The sequence below is a fragment of the Canis aureus genome, chromosome 1 (genome assembly GCF_053574225.1).
Source record: "Canis aureus isolate CA01 chromosome 1, VMU_Caureus_v.1.0, whole genome shotgun sequence".
In the NCBI taxonomy this organism is placed as follows: domain Eukaryota; kingdom Metazoa; phylum Chordata; class Mammalia; order Carnivora; family Canidae; genus Canis; species Canis aureus.
The window spans coordinates 26,283,855-26,303,325 of record NC_135611.1 but is presented as its reverse complement, the minus strand read 5'-3'; the positions used below and the strand labels follow the sequence as shown (position 1 = coordinate 26,303,325).

Genomic DNA, 19,471 nt, shown 5'->3' with positions numbered 1-19,471 from the left:
AGGTGTACAGTATATCACCCAGGCCTAGACAGTCACAGACTCCATCCACTGCACTAGGAGGCTACATAGGGCTGAGCACATGATTAAAGCCAGGATTATGAGTGTGGTCCCTAGGACTTTTGATAGAATGGCTGGAAAGGAAGCACTCTCTTCCATGATCAGGGGCACAAAGAACATATGAACCTGGGAACCATCTTCTCTGCAAATGAAGAACATTTCCAAGGATGAGGACAAGGAAGAGCTAAACCAGAGAACTATGAAGACATCATTTAAGCACCGGTATCGAGCCATACAGCCGGGTGAAACCAATATTCCACTAGACCTTCCAGTACGTGAGCCAAATAGTGTCTCTTCTTTTTTGTTCAGTGTTTGGACTTGGATTACTATCAACTGGATCAGATAATCTAATCAATTGGATTACTATCAACTAATTTTTGTGACTTTAACTCTGCATAATGAGTTATGCAAAACGTCTAAATGCAAAAACCCTGTGCAATGGTACTATTCTTCTGCTGGTCTTGGATATAATAACCTCAAAACACAGTGGGTAGCAGGAGCTCCATAGAAGACAGTGTTTGGCTTTAGTCCTGTGGAAGATAAGAGAGACAGGAAGCCACACTGGGCTAAAGAGCCTACTTGGAACTTAGAAATATCAAAGCCCTGTTTGAATTTCCTTATGATACATTCACTTATTAAAAAACAAATGCATATTCCAAGTTATTTAAAAAATTACTATGGGGCATGGGGGTGGCTCAGTGGGTTAAGCCTCTGACTCTTTTTTTTTTTTTTAAGATTTTATTTATTCATGAGAGACACAGAGAGAGATTGAGGCAGAGACACAGGCAGAGGGAGAAGCAGACTCCATGCAGGGAGCCCACTGTGGGACTCGATCCTGGGACTCCAGGATCACACCCTGTGCAGAAGGCAGGCGCTAAACGGCTGAGCCACCCAGGGATCCCAAGCTTCTGACTCTTGATTTCAGTTCAAGGTTGCAGGATCCAGCGCTCTGCACTCAGAGGGGAGTCTGCTAAGATTCTCTCCCTCCCTTTCCCTCTGCCCCCACACTCCCCACACTGCTTTCTCATGCAGGTGAGCACACATTCTCTCTCTCAAAAAAATTATTATGAAAATATTTCAGATACACAGAAATTATAAAGGACTGCATAACAATCACCTGTGTACCCACTGGCCAGTTTATGAAATGAAGCAGATTCCCCCTGTATCCCCTTCCAATCACATTCTCCTCCTTTCCCTGGTCACTTCTCTGGAGGAAATCGCTATCCTAAGATTTTTCTAGATCATTCCCATGACTTCTTGGTAGTTTATTAAATATGCATATATTCCTACTTATTATTGTTTTGCAACTTTTTAAACTTTGCATATATGCATATTTATCACATAAAAATACACTGTGTTTCTTATTTCTATATAAGAAATTGTGAGCTTAATCCAGGTAAATAAGCACTGCTCTAATTTCACACATTTTTCACTGCTGGATGGTGTGCAGTTATATGCATGTACTAGTTATTAAGCTATTGTCGCTCAGCTCCAAACCCACCTTTCTACATTATTCGTGATGGTGTGCTAGGTAGGACTAGGCAAACCTATTTCTTTTTTGCCACCTGGCTCCCTCTTAGACTCTGATGATAGGGGGCCTAGAGTTATACAGAAGGTTGGAAGGGGGGAGGGCAAGACTTTCTGTTCATTTACCTAATCGGAATTATCCCATCCACCTGGCAGCTGTAGTTTGCTCAGGTAGGAGATGCTTCTAATTTTCAGTTCTTTCCCATTCTTAAAGACCCAGGGTCATTGCCTTTCTTCAAAAACTCCCATCACCAGCCATTGCCTCCTCCAGAGATTTGAGTCCTACAGCTCCCTGGAGGCCCTCCTCTCAGGACCTAGCTCCTCAGCTCCAGCTAGAGGGCACACCCTCCTTCAGGGTCGGAGCCTCATCTCCACAGGCTCCTCTGGGAAGCTTCTAGCACCTAGCACCCCCTCTTCCCTCTGTTTACCAACACCAGGAGTGATAGCTGCTTTCTGCAGTTGCCCTCTTTGTTAGCCAACAGTTCCTTCCATGTCCTTCATTCATCAAATATCTCTTTAACCAAATCCCTCTTTTAAATTATCTTGAAATAATTGATGTGGATTCTGTTTTCCTGGTTGCATCTCATCTGGTATATTGGTGAAGACAATATTTGTGTGTCCTCTCTCCTCTTGATGAATATGGTGAGCATGGCCAGGCTGGCTGCCCTGAAATCCTGGGTAAACTCCATGATGTAGTCCTAAACAAAATGTGGAGAGGTGGGAGGCATGGTGGTCCCAGGCATGCTGTCAGGGCCTCTCCTAACCACTAACAGCAGAAAAGCAAAAGGTCCATTGTCTGACTTCCTCTGACCTGCCATATTCTTTACTTCACAAGGATTGTGGGAACCATGAACTTTGGATGCACATCTGTCACAATACAGGCTTTGTGCCCACACGTAAGCAGGTGTCTATATGATTTCTCACTACAGGGCTGAACAAAGAAGCAACATTAGCTGACTTGGAGTCATCATTTTCAACTGTCTTTGTCCCTGGACCTGTTTCTGTGGTTTAGCCTGTTCAACAGATGATTAGGATTTCTAATTTTTGATTATTTATTTATTACAATTATTATTACTATTAATTCCTATTATAAATAAAGGGTGTTTCTCTGAACATCCTTGAAGATGTCTTTCTGATCTTAAGTCAAAGAATTTCTTGGATGTCTACTAGATGTCAGGCAGGCCTTGTGCAGGATGGTGATAAGGAAGAACATGAAAGTTCTGCTTCTTAAGGATCACAGTCTAGAAGAGGAGACAGAGCATCACTATCATCACCATTATTCATAACCATAGTAATCAAATTTGAACACTTAGAAAATGTCTCACACTGTGCTAAGCATTTTCAAGCATCTCATTTAACAGTATAATAAAAGTCATAGAATGATAATGCTGTGATAAGTATAAGGGCCAGGAGTGGGTCCATTTTACCTTGGAAGACAACAAAGATCTCAAAGGTCAGCTGGGGCAAACCAGTCAGGGCATTCTAGGTAGACTTTGTCATGTGTGCAAAGACACGGAAGAATGGCATGCTATAAAGAGTCCAGTAGATAAGGGCAGGGGAGAAGGAAAGCAGGAAGAGGAAGGAGAAACAATAAAAATAGGAGGTGAGGGCCAGATCATTGAAGCACAAAGGATGTCTAGACTTTATCCTGAAACTAACAGAAGGATGCATTGAAGGAGTTTAGAGTAGAATATTACCATGAATTAAATAGTTTTTTAAAATAACTTTAAAAAATAACTTTAGTGTTTTGGAGGATGGAGCAGATGGGAGTGGAAAGGGAAATTCCAAATGCAGAGTGGCCATATAGGAGACAGTACTCTTGAGGATAGTGGTGGCAGAAATGCCCCCGAGGACATGCTTGAGCAACCCTAAGGAGACCAGTACAACTGGAGCCACATGAACATGGGGGAAATTACTAGGAATTGATGTTAGAAGTAACGGGAGGCTGGATCATAGTGAGACTTGCAGGCATTTCAACAACATGGCTTTTTACTCATTGAAAGGTATGCCATTGAAGGATTTTGAGCAAAGGAGTGACACAGTTAGTTTTATATTTTAATAGGATCCTTCTGATTGCTGTTGGGCAAAAGTAGAAATAGTGGTACCAAAGCCAAGTAGGAGGGAATTGGGGTAATTCAGGCCAGAGATGATGGTGGCCTGGCCTGGGATTGCAGTAGCAAAAGATCTTCTGATTGAAAGTATGTAGAGGGAGAGACAAAGGAAGAAGTAGGATAACTCCAAGGGCTTTGGCCTGAAAAACTAGAGGACTAAAAGCCATTAATTGAGATCTGAAAGACTGCAGAAGTGTTGGGAGGGGAAGGTTAAAAGCTCAGTTTTGTTTATGTTGATCTGATATGTCTTTATTGAGCCGAATGCAGGTTTTGAGGAGACCTTGTTGGACACAGGCATCTGGAGTTCAGGGAAGCGGTCTGAGCTACAAACATAAAGCTGTGAGTCACTACCATAGAGATGGTACTTACGGCCACGAAATGGATGAGATCACCCAGGCAGTGAGTGCAGCTTGGAACAAAAGATTTCCAAAAATTGAGATCCGGGATACAGTAATGTTAAGAGGTCAGAGATGATAAGAAGGAGCCCATAAAAAAAGAAAGAAGGAAAGAAAGAAAGAAAGAAAGAAAGAAAGAAGGAAGGAAGGAAGGAAGGAAGGAAGGAAGGAAGGAAGGAAGGAAGGAAGAAAGAAAGAAAGAAGGAAAGAAAGAAAGAAAGAAAGAAAGAAAGAAAGAAAGAAAGAAAGAAAGAAAGAAAGAAAGAAAGAAAGAAAGAAAGAAAGAAAGAAAGAAAGAAAGAAAGAAAGAAAGAAAGAAAGAAAGAAAGAAAGAAATCCAAAATAAACAAGTACAGAAACCAGGAAGGAGGAAGGAGAAAAACAAGGAGATTGCAGGGGAAGAAAACAATTGAGAATGAGGTACAGCTGTGCCAACATGTCAAGGAAGACAAGATTGAAAATTAACCAGTGGATTTAGTCAGGTGGATATCAACAGTGCTCTTGATAAGAGTGAAATCGTGGGGGCAAAATCTTGATGGGAAGGAAGGAATTAAAACAGAGAATGTACATAACCCTATAAAAGGAGTTTTGTAAAATGGAGCAGAGAAATGGAGCAGGAACTGCAAGGGGGTGTCAGATCAAGACAATTTCTTTTTAAGATAGGAGATATAATACGATATTTGTGTGCTGATGATAATAATCCAAAAGACAAAAATTTATGGAGTAAGGGAGCAGAATCCTTACAGCAATGTCTTTGGGATCCAGGGTACAAGGGTAGAGAGGGACATGGCAGTCATTTAAAGAGAGAGGAGGGGAAGCAGAATTGATAGGCACGGATGCTGGCAAGTGGGTTGATGCTGCTGGAAGCTTGCAAAAGTCTCTTTCTAGTTGAATAAACAGCCCTGGAGTTCAGGAGAGAAGTTTGAGCTAAAGATAGAGACATGTAGTTATCAGTTCATAGCAGGTAGCTGAAAGGTTTGAAGCAGAAAATACATCTGTGAGGGGGGAGAAACAGTACAATAAGGAATGAAAATACCATATCTTATCAACAATATGGCTACTGACATAAGTACATTTAAAAGTTCAGAGAAGAGAAGAGCAAGAAAGACTGGAAAGATTTGAGGTAAAGGGACAGGATTTATTGAGAAATCATTCCAGGATCAGAGCAGTAGTGAGTATATTAAAGTATAGTAATCTGAGTAGTCTAAGCTAAGAACAGGAGAACGAAAATGGGAGAAAGTGGAAGAAAGCTCTGATTGCCTTGATTTGATATATATATGGGAAGCATTTTAGTCAATGAGAGCAATGGTTAAGGGAACTTTAATGGTTTACAGTATTGACTGAAGGTTAAGGTGTTAGGAGTGGAATCAGGAGACTGATGGAGAGCCTATAAAAGGAGTTCTTGGCCAGAGTCAGGACCTTGATAACACAAATGGAGAGGAGGATTAACAATGGATATTAGAAATAAAGACTTGGGGAGGGCCAACAAATTCTTAGAGATTTTATTCTAGAGTGCTTTCCTCTTTAAAAAATGGGAATATGTCTTGCATATTTTAAAGCAGAATTATATTTAATACAAAACTCTCCTTAACCTCACAGTAATTTCAAACTGTCATTCAGATCATGTACAAATACCTTGCTTAAATAACTTACACCCACAATCCTTATTCCTTAGACACATATGAGGCAAAGGCATTACTAATCACATTTGGTAACACTTAATCCAGGTCTCTGTGGATTTCAACATAATAAAAACTTGGTACATTTCCTGGAATTGGTAACTGGGAGAGTAGAGGAGAATTTCCATATTTTCTTTTGATTCTATTCACACAGTCAGGTGAACCAAGACAAGATTGAGAATTTCAACCTGAAATATGAAAATAGTTTCCTTCTTCTCATTACTAAACGATCTAGCAGTTTTACAATTTCTATGTCACCCTCAGATAATTTTTTCTGAAATTAATTTGTATCTGAAGGACATTATTTCAGGACATAAGGCCACATGGCCAGCAACGGTTGGGGGTAGAGGGGTGGCTGGGAGAAGGAAGGAATATTCAGATATGGAAAAGGTTTATTGGAATAGAAGGGTTTGGGATCCCTGGGTGGCACAGCGGTTTGGCGCCTGCCTTTGGCCCAGGGCGCAATCCTGGAGATCCGGGATCGAATCCCACATCAGGCTCCCGGTGCATGGAGCCTGCTTCTCTCTCTGCCTCTCTCTCTCTCTCTCTTGCTCTCTCTCTGTGACTATCATAAATGAATAAAAAATTAAAAAAAAAAAAGAAGGGTTTTAAATTCTAGAACCAAACCAACCAAACCGAAGATATAAATCTCCAATTTCCAAACCTTCTGGTTTCCCTATGTCAGGCGAGGATCAGAAAGGATCCCAAATAAGAAGGCACTAGTATTAATGACTCTAGAATGAGAGAGGTAAACCTTAAAAGAAACTCTATGTTTTAAATGAACTCACATTCAAACAAGGGGGTCTATTCCAAATCTAGGCCAGGAAATTGAATTTAACAAATCAGAAAACATTTACAGAGCTTAGCATGGTACAAAACTCTACAAAAGCAGCAGAGAGAATCATAACATGACCCCTATTCTTAAGGAATTTATGAGGATGATGCATCAGAAAAATATAAGAATTAAGAGAGAATTTAGAACTCTCCTTGAATTAACTAATAGTCTAGAGGCAGGAAGCAAGAATCAGAGTTGGATTTACCCTTCTGAACTGTAGAAGATAAATGAAGTAAACCTCATCTCAACACAAGAGTTTTCCAAAAATCTGCAATGTGCAAACATGGATTTTTGGGTAGAAGACCTCATTCAAGATTCATCCATGTATTTGAGCTCCCTCACCAGTCACTTATGTGCTGGCATGATGAGGTTTAGCAGTCAGCAAGACACTTTCTTACCCCTCAAGGGTCACAACCTTGGGATGCATTATATCTAGATAATTATTTGACATGGATGCTCTGAAAAGATACATCAAAATTAGTTTTTAGCATATTTAAGAAGACAAGACATACATATACAAAACAAAATATCAATATTAAATTTATTTATTTATTTTTAAAGATTTTATTTATGTATTCATGAGAGACACAGAGAGAGGCAGAGACACAGGCAGAGGGAGAAGCAGGCTCCCTTTGGGGAGCTGATGTGGGACTTGATCCTGTGACCCCAGGATCACGACTTGAGCCAAAGGCAGAAACTCAACCACTGGGCCACCCAGGCATCACTCAGTATTACATTTAAATTAAAGGTCAGGACAATAGTAAACAGTGACAGACATTCACCAGGACAAGAAAAATATGCTCTGAGACTTTAGAAATATTAGGACTGGGGATGGTTTGAGAGACTTCTGCATGGGTTTGGAACTTAGATGGTGGGCAAGGACATTTCAGGGAGAAATAGACATAGAATCATCTAAGTAGAATAGTGCATAGTTCAGGGAATGATTTGACATCACTGAATGAAGAGTTCATATAATCAAGTTGTAGAAATATATCCAGGTTGTAGAACTTGAACAATGCCAGCTTTTCCCAAATTTCAGCTAATCCTGTCATTATGCCATTATTTTCATGATTTTTGCATTAACTATACACCATCTATTACTTAGTATTCTTTTGAGATTGATGGACATTTTTCATGTTGCCTCATCCAAACCTCTACTTGTCTATGGGTTTATGAGTCATAAATTTTCTTTTAAAAAATATTTTATTTATTTGAGAGAGAGGGAGAGAGCATGAGGAGGGGGGAGCAGAAGGAGAAGCAGACTCCCAGTGAGCAGGAACCAGAAGCAGGAGTGGTTCCCAGGATCCTGAGATTATGACCTGAGCTGAAGGCAGAGACTTAACTAACTGAGCCACTGAGGTGCCCTCTTTTTATTGTTTTTTAAAGATTTGATTTATGAATCATAAATTTTCTAATAAACATGGTAGTCTGTAGCTATTTTTAAAATATATTTTATTTTATTTATTATTTTAGAGAGAGAGATTGAGAGAGAAACAGAGAATGAGCAGGGGGAGGAGCAGAGCAGACCCTGTGCTGAGCATGAGCCCAACAAGGCTGGATCTCATGAGGCTGGGATCCTGACCTAAACCGAAATCAAGAGTTGGAAGCCTAACTGCCTGAGCCACCCAGGTGCCCCAATCTGTAACTATCAAAAGTATTTATCAGCATATCTTGCAAAATCAACTTGCTTATCCCTCATGAAGCAAAGACCATATCTGTAGAATTACTGTTTTAAAGAATAGAAAAACACTGACTCCTTTGGAGTCTAAGTGACATAACAAAAGCTAAGACTTCAGAGAAAATTTCTCTGATGGCTATGGATGGAATGAACAACTTTGGGCATTGTGGCACGTAGGGAGATGAATTAAAAGGCAGAATCTGGCTTAGCATAATAAATGAGAACAGGAAGAGATGTTTAAAAGAAACTTTATAATACATTAGATGTGGGAGAAAAGCAGAGGACCATGTCAGAGACTCGAGTTAAATAAATGACAACTCTATCTATATCTTTAAAATGTTTAGTTTTTTAGAGGCACAAGGAAACCATCTCCTAAAAATGAGATTTTGGATGATGTATTAATACAAGAATTTAGGGAAGAGGACTTCACTTAAAAAATGGGCAGATTTTATAAAGATGAAGAAACTGTATGACCCAAAGCCTAGCTTCTTGGTTTTTAGCACATGAACCCTACAGCATCAGTCAAGTGCTGGACAGGCCCAGAGACTCAACTCAGTGGACACTCATTATTACTGACCATGTTAAAATCTGTGTTTTACAAAATGTTCAGAAAAGGTTCCCACATTTCAGACTATTTGACAGTCTTTGCAAGAGAGACCAGCAACTGTGGTTCCTGCTGAAATCCTTTATAATACAAAAGTTGAGGGCCACTGGTCATCAACAAGTGAACTCAATAATAAGCATGTATATTTATTCTCCCTCAGCATTTTGTGAACTCTGTTAAAGCTGGAGCTCACCTGACACTCTGTTCTGTTTCTGTTGCAGCCACATAAATAAGTTCACAACAAATCAATGTTATGATGGCTGCCTTCTAGAAGAGTTGAGTATTGGCTCTATTAATGGAAACATCGAATTACCAGGAAAATAGATTTTATTTAGAAAAAGAGCCCAAGAGATTTTTGGATTGGGGTGGACTCATATGATCAGTTCATTAATTTCACTTTTAGTGTTGAATAAACCTCTGAACCAGCGTCAACAACAGCATTGCATACCTGAGTCAATCTAATTATGTACTTTTGGCTGTTCATTTTCTTGCACAACATCCTTTCTAAATGTGTTGTGTAATGTATTTGTGAGAAAATATAAATAGGTGGTAGCAAGCAGGGCCTTATCATAACAGTTTTTCCAGGGATACCAGATACAAGACTGAATTTATCGAAGATCACTAAATTTTAGTGGTGATTATGTTGTATTTTCCAAAATGTGACAATATTTGCCCTCTTTGTTCTGAGTGTCAGTGCCCTGGACACTTTTATTGCTGCAGTATATGAACATGCTATTATATTATCAAAGAGAACAGAAATACCAGTCCCAAAAGAAGAAGCTTTGCTCCTGGTGAATAAGAGCATAGGTGTTTTGGAGAAAGCAGTTAAACTGGCTGCCGGGCAGGTATTGAGCTTCCTTATGCTGGCTGGGATACTGTAAAGGAAATTTGAAACTTGGAAAGAATGTGGGTATTTAGAATTTATGAAAAACTTTTTTGCACCCATTTATTTTGAACAGGGCACACATATCATTGTTACCCCAGAAGATGGAATTTATGGCTGGGTCTTCACAACGGAGACCATTTGCCCCTATCTGGAAGATATCCCAGACCCTGACGCAAACTGGATTTCATGTAGAGATCCACAGAGTTAATGTTATTACCCTTTGATTTCTCTTTTTTCTTTTTTTTAGATTTATTTATTTATTTGTTTGTTTGTTTGTTTATTTATTTATTCATGAGAGACACAGAGAGAGAGAGAGAGATGCAGAGACACAGAGGGAGAATAGGCTTCATGCAGGGAGCCTGACGTGGACTTGATCCCAGGTCTCCAGGACCTGGCCCTGGGCTGAAGGCAACGCTAAACTGCTGAGCCACCCAGGCTGCCCTACCCTTTGATTTCTGAACAAAAAACTGTGATACTGTAAAATACAAATAGCAAATCCATTAAACTTGCCTAGTATTCTTGCTGGCAACCAATCTACTGTTCTGGACTCACAAGCCTCTAATGCCTCATAACATGTACCATCTGGCATGACTTGAGCTGATGATGCTTGGTTGGTTATTTATCGTAGTTTTCATTAATGAATGGTATGTGTATATATAGTTTTTATAATAAATATGCTTAATTGGGTTTTAACGAAGCGAAAAAGTTGTAATATCTGGTACCTCCGTTCCCACATAAAGGAAGCCCACTCGTGAATACCTACCTCCTTTGTAGGAACAGTAAAAAGATAAATGAACTTCTGTTTCCAAAGAGCTTTGACTATCATTTGCATTGTGATCATTATGGTGAATGGAAATTGTGTGGGATTTGAAAGTGTTATTTCTGAGAGCACAGCCTACTACCTCCTAGCTGAGTATCATGTGGCAGATAACCTATACGCTTGACATCTCTGTTTCTTAATCCATAATACAGAGATAATAAAATTTACTGTCCTACTTTCTTTACACAGTAGGTAAGAATTTCAAGTGAAGTAATACACGTAGAATCTAAACACTGTTGTGCTATCACTATTACTTTTTAAAACTGAATCTGAACTTCTTTGTTTTCTTGTCTAAGAAATTTAAGTAATAATTAGCTGTAGTTCAATCATAGCTTTCTTAGGGGAAAATCTGGATAAAACTTAGGAAAGGTTTATGAAGTTATTTTAGGTGTATTTACTTTTTAAAATAGTTTATATGTAGTTCCTTTAAAAGGCAAAATCTATGCATTAAAAAGTAATTTAAATTTTGCTAATTTAAAACTTACATGCATCTGTTCAGAACTATATTGCACAAAAAAAGGGAATACCTTTAATCATTTTGACATTTGAAATTGATTGGTTAGTCGAATCCAACGCTGCAACCTAGGATGTGAGTCAGTCCCACCTCAGGATTTTCACCTTAAAAACAATATTGTCTGAGTTTTGCATGGTCCATGTTTACAGTAACCACATAACTATAATTCAATGTTTACTTGATTAAGGGTTTTTTCCAGGGCAGGAAGGACTCAAATTTGCAATAATTCAAGAGGCTGATACTAAAATTTACTCTATTTGTCTGGGCTGATAAAACTGATTTTCTTAAGGGAAATGTATCCTGAAGCCTGATAATCATCAATCTCAGATGAATTATTTTAAACCGGGAAGGTAGGTGACCAATTAAATTTTAGCTTATTGGAGTCTTGAATTTATTCAAATGGTAAGCTTTCAGCTCTGAGTTATAAAAGGAGAAATCCAATATTTAATATAATGGCAATATTGGTTTAAAAGAAAACCAGCATTTCTTCCCTAGTAATATTTATCCCTAAAGGGGATAATAGAGGGCTACATGGTCATCCCTATGTATTTAAATACTATCATTTAGAATATAACACATCCCATATTTCCTTGGGTTTTACCCATGAAGAACTAACAAAAGACATTATAATACATTAATTATTTAGAAAAAGATAAGAGAGAGAGAGAAAGAAAAGAAAATATGTGATAGTTTTATTGAAGGTCTTAGTGAATTGAATATCAGTGTTAACAATATTGCCCTGTTTTTCCTGAGGGCAAAATATTATCACAAAGGTTTTGAAGCAATAGTCATAAATCTGTTCTTTCTAATCAAAGATTAGCTCATCAGCGGTAAAGGAGAGATGATGGAGAGAATCCAATGGCCTCTAAAAGCAGTAAATCCATCAATTTCTTGGGTTGTCTTCTTGTAGCTACAAAATCCGTATTGGCCATTATTTCTTTATTGAGCATCTACTTGGTTCGAGGAACTGTGCCTGGTACAGTATACATATTATCTCATTCAATTTATGTAGCAGGTATAACTATTTACATTTTAAATATCAGGGAAAAAAGGAGGCTTACGGTTTCATATTGGATGTTAGCATGGCGGGAATTCAAACACAGACATTTAATTTCCATTTGAGCCTTGCTAACTGAATAGAGTCTCAATACCTGGATGCACCATATTATATTTGAAATTACCAGTGATGGTGAATCTACTCCTTTGAAAATATTCTGGTTGCTAAGATTTTTATCTTTTCTGCTGTCTCTCTATAACTTTAGTCTTTGTACTGCCTTTATTATATATTCATATGTATGACTCACCACCTTCACATTAGAGCCTTTCAGGTATTTGAAACCAACTATCATTCCACCTATCTCATCACCTCAATCCCTTATTTCTGGGATAATGCTTGCAATGTGGATGGATTTGGCACTACTTTGAGAAAGATGAAGATTATATTGCGTGTGAAATTTAAATCTTTTCTGATTTGATTCTTAACCTAGATCTTGTGTTCTAAGTAATTGACAAATAAAGTATCATTTTGGAAGATTAGAAATCACTGAAATATAGTAAGTTTGAGGCAATGTCTATTAAACTACGTTTGGCTACACTGTGGTGCAACAAAGACTCCGCGGCCTGGCCAAGGACAACTCTATCTACATTGTGGTGAATATTGGGGACAAGAAGCCATGCAATGCCAGTGACCCTCAGAGTCCCCCCCATCCCAGTAGTCATTACCAAGACAACTCTGGTGTGGTATCTGATTCTAAGGGTAGGCTGATGGCATGCTACCATAAGGTGAGAGTTTCTTCATTTGTTTGTGATAAGTATGTACACTCATTTGTTGTTATGAGTGTATTTCTTAGTTATTTCATTTTTTAAAAAAATTTGTATTTATTTGAGACAGAGAGAGACAAAATGAGCTGGGGGGAAGGATAGAGGGAGAGGGAGAAGCAGGCTCCCCACTGAGCAGGACTTGATCCCAGGACCCTGGGATCATGACATGAGCCAAAGGCAGACGCGTACCTGACTGAGCCACCCAGGTGCTCTTGCATTTCTTAATTATTATGTTTTAGTTGAAAAGGGGGTTTCATTTACTTTGGTCATTTTATTTATTTATCCATGAGAGACAGAGAGAGAGAGAGAGAGAGAGAGAGAGAGAGGCGCAGAGACACAGGCAGAGGGAGAAGCAGGGTCCTTGTGGGGAGCCAGATGTGGGACTCGATCCTAGGACCCCAGGGTCACGCCCTGAGCTGAAGGCAGGCGCTCAACCACTGAGCCACCCCGGCTGCCCCATTAACATTTTATACTAAGTTTAGTCATTCATTCTATCAAGACTTATCTTTTTTTTTTTTAAGTAAGCTCTATGCCCAACATGGGACTTGAACTCATGACCCTGAGATCAAGAATTGCATGTTTTACTAACTGAGCCAGCCACGCACTCTCCATTAGAATTGTTTTGATTGCAATGGTGGAAAACCCCAAATGAAATCTACTTAACACCTCCCCCATGGAATTTCCTTATGTATCTGAAAAACTATAAATCACAGGAAGAGTAGGTCTAGTTTCAGATGTAGTTCTATCCCTCAGAGGCTTTAAAGATGTCAGCCATTCCTCTACTTCTCTTAGATCTTGTTCCTGCTTTTACTCAGATTGTCCTTTTAGAGGTCATGTAATGCCCAACATAAAGCTCTCATTCTATAGCAGCAAGATCCAAAGGAAGAGTGCAGTTTTTACTCCTAGAAAAGCCTCATCATGCCTTGAGGCCACTTAGGCTACATGCATTCCTTGAGTTGATCACTGCAGGAGAAAGGATAAGCTACCATCTGAGAGTAGGGTGTGGAGGAGCAAGTGATCTTCACTGAAGGGGAGGGGGGTCTTGCTAGAATACACATAGGTACACATCAAGCCTAATAAAAACCTGAGCAAGTACTCCTGAGCCCAGGCGAAGTGGAGTTTGGAAGCAATAATCCAACTGGAAAAATCATTAATGCTTACAGATTAACAAGGTTTAGTTATTACATTGTCTAAATTCACTTTAAATATACTTAATTTATATAGACCTAGCAGTATCATAGGGAGATATGGCAAAGTTAGTTTTCTTAATGTGTTATTGTTCATACCGGCAGTGCTGTTGATATTAAAGAATTCAGTGTGGGCAGCCTGGATGGCTCAGCGGTTTATTTTATTTTATTTTATTTTATTTTATTTTATTAATTAATTAATTAATTAATTTATTTATTTATTTATTTATTTATTTATTTATTTATTTATGATAGTCACACAGAGAGAGAGAGAGAGGCAGAGACACAGGCAGAGGGAGAAGCAGGCTCCATGCACCCGGAGCCCGACATAGGATTCTATCTCGGGTCTCCAGGATCGCACCCTGGGTCAAAGGCAGGCGCCAAACCGCTGCGCCACCCAGGGATCCCCTGGCTCAGCGGTTTAGTGCCACCTTCCGCCCAGGGCATGATCCTGGAGACCCAGGATCAAGTTCTACATTGGGCTCCCTGCATGGAGCCTGCTTGTCCCTCTGCCTGTGTCTCTACTCTCTCTCTCTCTCTGTTTCTCATGAATAAATAAATAAAATCATTTATTTATTTATTTATTTATTTATTTATTTATTTATTTATTTATGAATGATAGTCACAGAGAGAGAGAGAGGCGCAGAGACACAGGCAGAGGGAGAAGCAGGCTCCATGCACCGGGAGCCCGACGTGGGATTCGATCCCCGGTTTCCAGGATCGCGCCCTGGGCCAAAGGCAGGCACCAAACCGCTGCACCACCCAGGGATCCCATAAAATCTTTAAAAATAAAGAATTCAGTGATAATCTGAAATTTATAAGGTTCAAAATTTCAACCTGTAATGTTAAGACAGAAATATTCACCTTTTGAATATCATTTGTAGATATTCTTTCATTTATTAGTTGTGGAAAAATGAAGTTTTTTGATAATGTTGTAGTAGTAAAACTCACAGTGGCATAGTGGAAGGGATTTATACAAATTTGTATGTAATAGTTTTAAATATGCACATCAACATGAAGGGGAAAAGATTTTATGGATATAGAGCACCTCTATTTGGCAGTTTTCTTACTAATATTCCCCTGCTTTGCTTTTTGTTAACAGTACAATCTTTTTGCACCTGAAATTCAATTTGATTTTCACAAGGAGTCAGAATTTGTGACTTTTGACACTCCCTTTGGAAAGTTTGGCATTTTCACTTGCTTTGACATTTTTTTCTCATGACCCAGCTGTGGTGGGGGTGGATGATCTTCACGTTGACAGTGTTCTCTATCCTATGGCATGGTACACAACAAGCTGCCCCTTCTCTTGGCTGTCCTTTCCACTCCGTGTGGGCCAGAGCCATGAGAGTGAATCTTCTTGCTGCAAATACCCACAACATCAGCACGCACATGACAGGTATTTCACATCTGTCCTCTACCAACTGGCCACGACAGTCTCAAAAGTGTTCATTGATTTTTAAGACTCACTGTTCTCCAATAATTCTTTCATTAACTCACGAAATTAATAATAGCATGGGTTTCTATACATTACTTTAGGAACATTATTCCTATGAGTACAGAAGGAGGTAAACTGTTGTGCCCAAGATTGTGAATCCAAGAAAACCACCAAGGAGCTGACACCGATGAGGGCTTATTAATAAGCTCGAGCTTGGGTCCATGTATACCCGACACAGCAGAGCAGGGATTTGGACCCTGAGGGGGGTTACAGCTGGGTTTTTATGGGGCTGGTCTAGGGGTAAGGTGGGGTTTTTCAGTAAGGGTTGGGGTGTGAGAATCTCCAAGAAAGAGGTCTCACAAGATCTTGCTTCTTTATTCTGATAAGGGCACGCTTTGTGTTTTTTTCTGTAGCCGGGGTAAGGTAGAGTTCAGTACCTCGTCACAGTGGCCTGGTCAGATGGCCTGAGATGGCTGCCGAAGCTAAAATGGCTGTCTTGTGCCAATATTAAACTTGAGTGGCCCTCATTTTCTCGGCCTCCACATTTCCCCCCTCAGTGGAACCTAAAGAAGGAGCCAATTATGGGTCCAGGTTGGTCTCAGTAACAAGGTCTAGTGGTTGGTATTATTGTCTAAGTACCATAAGTTGGACTGTACTGATTCTGTCTTTGACAAAAGTAACTAATCTGTTGATAATGCAGGTTCCAAAGGTAAGGAGGAAGAGGATAATGAGGGGTCCGGGTAGGGTGAATAACAAGGTAGTGAGCCAGGGGGAACGATTGAACCAGGATTCAGCTGGCCGGACATGGGTGTAGTGGACCCAGGGAGTAATCCTGTCGACCTTGAGAGTGGTGGGAGTGGTCAGGTTCATGATGTAGGGTCCCTTCCAGCATGGTTGAAGCGTCTGGTGTTGGTATCTCCAGACGTACACCCAGTCACCCGGTCGACAGTGATGGGGGTTCGAAGGTGGCCCAGTCTCATAGAGTCCCTCAGCTTAGGCCATTCCTGCTCATGGGCTCATTGTAACATTTTTTTTAAAGATTTTATTTATTTAGTCATGAGAGACAGAGATTGAGAGAGAAGCAGAGACACAGGCAGAAGGAGAAGCAGGCTCTATGCAGGGAGCCCAACGTGGGACTTGATCCTGGGTCTCCAGGATCACGCCCTGGGCTGAAGGCGGACTCTAAACAGCTGAGCCACCTGGGCTGCCCTCATTGTAACATTTGGAGGGAGAAAAGGAGTTGGTGATCATCAAACTCAGCAAGCACCTCAGGTTTTAAATTGGGGATAATAAGTGGAGGAAGACCGAACATGATCTCGTAGGGGGTCAGTCCCATCTTATGTGGGGAGTTTCTTTTTTTTAAATAAATTTATTTTTTATTAGTGTTCAATTTACCAACATACAGAATAACACCCAGTGCTCATCCCGTCAAGTGCCCCCCTCAGTGCCCGTCACCCATTCACCCCCACCCCCCACTCTCCTCCCCATGACCACCCCTAGTTCGTTTCCCAGAGTTAGGAGTCTTTATGTTCTGTCTCCCTTTCTGATATTTCCCACACATTTCTTCTCCCTTCCCTTATATTGCCTTTCACTATTATCTATATTCCCCAAGTGAATGAGAACATACAATGTTTGTCCTTCTCCGATTGACTTACTTCACTCAGCATAATACCTTCCAGTTCCATACATGTTGAAGCAAATGGTGGGTATTTGTCGTTTCTAATGGCTGAGGAATATTCCATTGTATACACAGACCACATCTTCTCCACCATTCATCTTTCAATGGACACCGAGGCTCCTTCCACAGTTTGGCTATCGTGGACATTGCTGCTATAAACATTGGGGTGCAAGTGTCCTGGCATTTCACTGCATCTGTATCTTTGGGGTAAATCCCCAACAGTGCAATTGCTTGGTTGTAGGGCAGGTCTCTTTTTAACTCTTTGAGGAACCTCCACACAGTTTTCCAGAGTGGCTGCACCAGTTCACATTCCCACCAACAGTGTAAGAGGGTTCCCTTTTCTCCGCATCCTCTCCAACATTTGTGGTTTCCTGCCTTGTTAATTTTCCCCATTCTCACTGGTGTGAGGTGGTATCTCATTGTGGTTTTGATTTGTATTTCCCTGATGGCAAGTGATGCAGAGCATTTTCTCATGTGCATGTTGGCCATGTCTATGTCTTCCTCTGTGAGATTTCTCTTCATGTCTTTTGCCCATTTCATGATTGGATTGTTTGTTTCTGTGCTGTTGAGTTTAAGAAGTTCTTTATAGATCTTGGAAATTATCCCTTTATCTGATACGTCATTTGCAAATATCTTCTCCCATTCTGTAGGTTGTCTTTTAGTTTTGTTGACTGTATCCTTTGCTGTGCAAAAGCTTCTTATCTTGATGAAGTCCCAATAGTTCATTTTTGCTTTTGTTTCTTTTGCCTTCGTGGATGTATCTTGCAAGAAGTTACTGTGGCCGAGTTCAAAAAGGGTGTTGCCTGTGTTCTCCTCTAGGATTTTGAAGGAATCTTGTCTCACATTTAGATCTTTCATCCATTTTGAGTTTATCTTTGTATATGGTGAAAGAGAGTGGTCTAGTTTCATTCTTCTGCATGTGGATGTCCAATTTTCCCAGCACCATTTATTGAAGAGACTGTCTTTCTTCTAATGGATACTCTTTCCTCCTTTATCGAATATTAATTGACAATAAAGTTAAGGGTCCACTTCTGGATTCTCTATTCTGTTCCATTGATCTATGTGTTTCTTTCTGTGCCAGTACCACACTGTCTTGATGACCACAGCTTTGTAGTACAACCTGAAATCTGGCATTGTGATGCCCCCAGATATGGTTTTCTTTTTTAAAATTCCCCTGGCTATTCGGGGTCTTTTCTGATTCCACACAAATCTTAAAATAATTTGTTCTAACTCTCTGAAGAAAGTCCATGGTATTTTGATAGGGATTGCATTAAACGTGTAAATTGCCCTGGGTAACATTGACATTTTCACAATATTAATTCTGCCAATCCACGAGCATGGAATATTTTTCCATCTCTTTGTGTCTTCCTCAATTTCTCTCAGAAGTGTTCTATAGTTTTTAGGGTATAGATCCTTTACCTCTTTGGTTAGGTTTATTCCTAGGTATCTTATGCTTTTGGGTGCAATTATAAATGGGATTGACTCCTTAATTTCTCATTCTTCAGTCTTATTGTTAGTGTATAGAAATGCCATTGATTTCTGGGCATTGATTTTGTATTCTGCCACACTACCAAATTGCTGTATGAGTTCTAGCAATCTTGGGGTGGAGGCTTTTGGGTTTTCTATGTAGAGTATCATGTCATTGGTGAAGAGGGAGAGTTTGACTTCTTCTTTGTCAATTTGAATGCCTTTAATGTCTTTTTGTTGTCTGATTGCTGAGGCTAGGACTTCCAGTACTATGTTGAATAGCAATGGTGAGAGTGGACATCCCTGTCTTGTTCCTGATCTTAGGGGAAAGGCTCCCAGTGCTTCCCCATTGAGAATGATATTTGCTGTGGGATTTTCATAGATGGCTTTTAAGATGTCGAGGAATGTTCCCTCTATCCCTACGCTCTGAAGAGTTTTGATCAGGAATGGATGCTGTATTTTGTCAAATGCTTTCTCTGAATCTATTGAGAGGATCATATGGTTCTTGTTTTTTCTCTTGCTGATATGATGAATCTCACTGATGGTTTTACGAGTGTTGAACCAGCCTTGTGTCCCGGGGATAAATCCTACTTGGTCATGGTGAATAATTTTCTTAATGTACTCTTGGATCCTATTGGCTAGTATCTTGTTGAGAATTTTTTGCATCCATGTTCATCCGGGATATTGCTCTCAAATTCTTCTTTTTGGTGGGGTCTTGGTCTGGTTTTGGAATTAAGATGATGCTGGCCTCATAGAATGAATTTGGAAGTACTCCAT

General features: G+C 39.9%; 1 protein-coding gene across 1 annotated transcript in view; it reads left to right on the top strand.

Annotated features, from left to right (window-relative positions):
• The first annotated feature begins 205 nt into the window (after positions 1-205).
• The window catches only part of LOC144292308 (vascular non-inflammatory molecule 3-like), an 84,967-nt gene continuing 65,701 nt past the window's right edge, over positions 206-19,471 (top strand). The window contains 8 exon segments of the mRNA XM_077865915.1: positions 206-332; positions 9,519-9,546; positions 9,548-9,731; positions 9,846-9,976; positions 12,690-12,888; positions 15,217-15,324; positions 15,326-15,409; positions 15,411-15,510. Of these exon segments, the coding sequence (XP_077722041.1) occupies positions 206-332; positions 9,519-9,546; positions 9,548-9,731; positions 9,846-9,976; positions 12,690-12,888; positions 15,217-15,324; positions 15,326-15,409; positions 15,411-15,510 (961 nt within the window).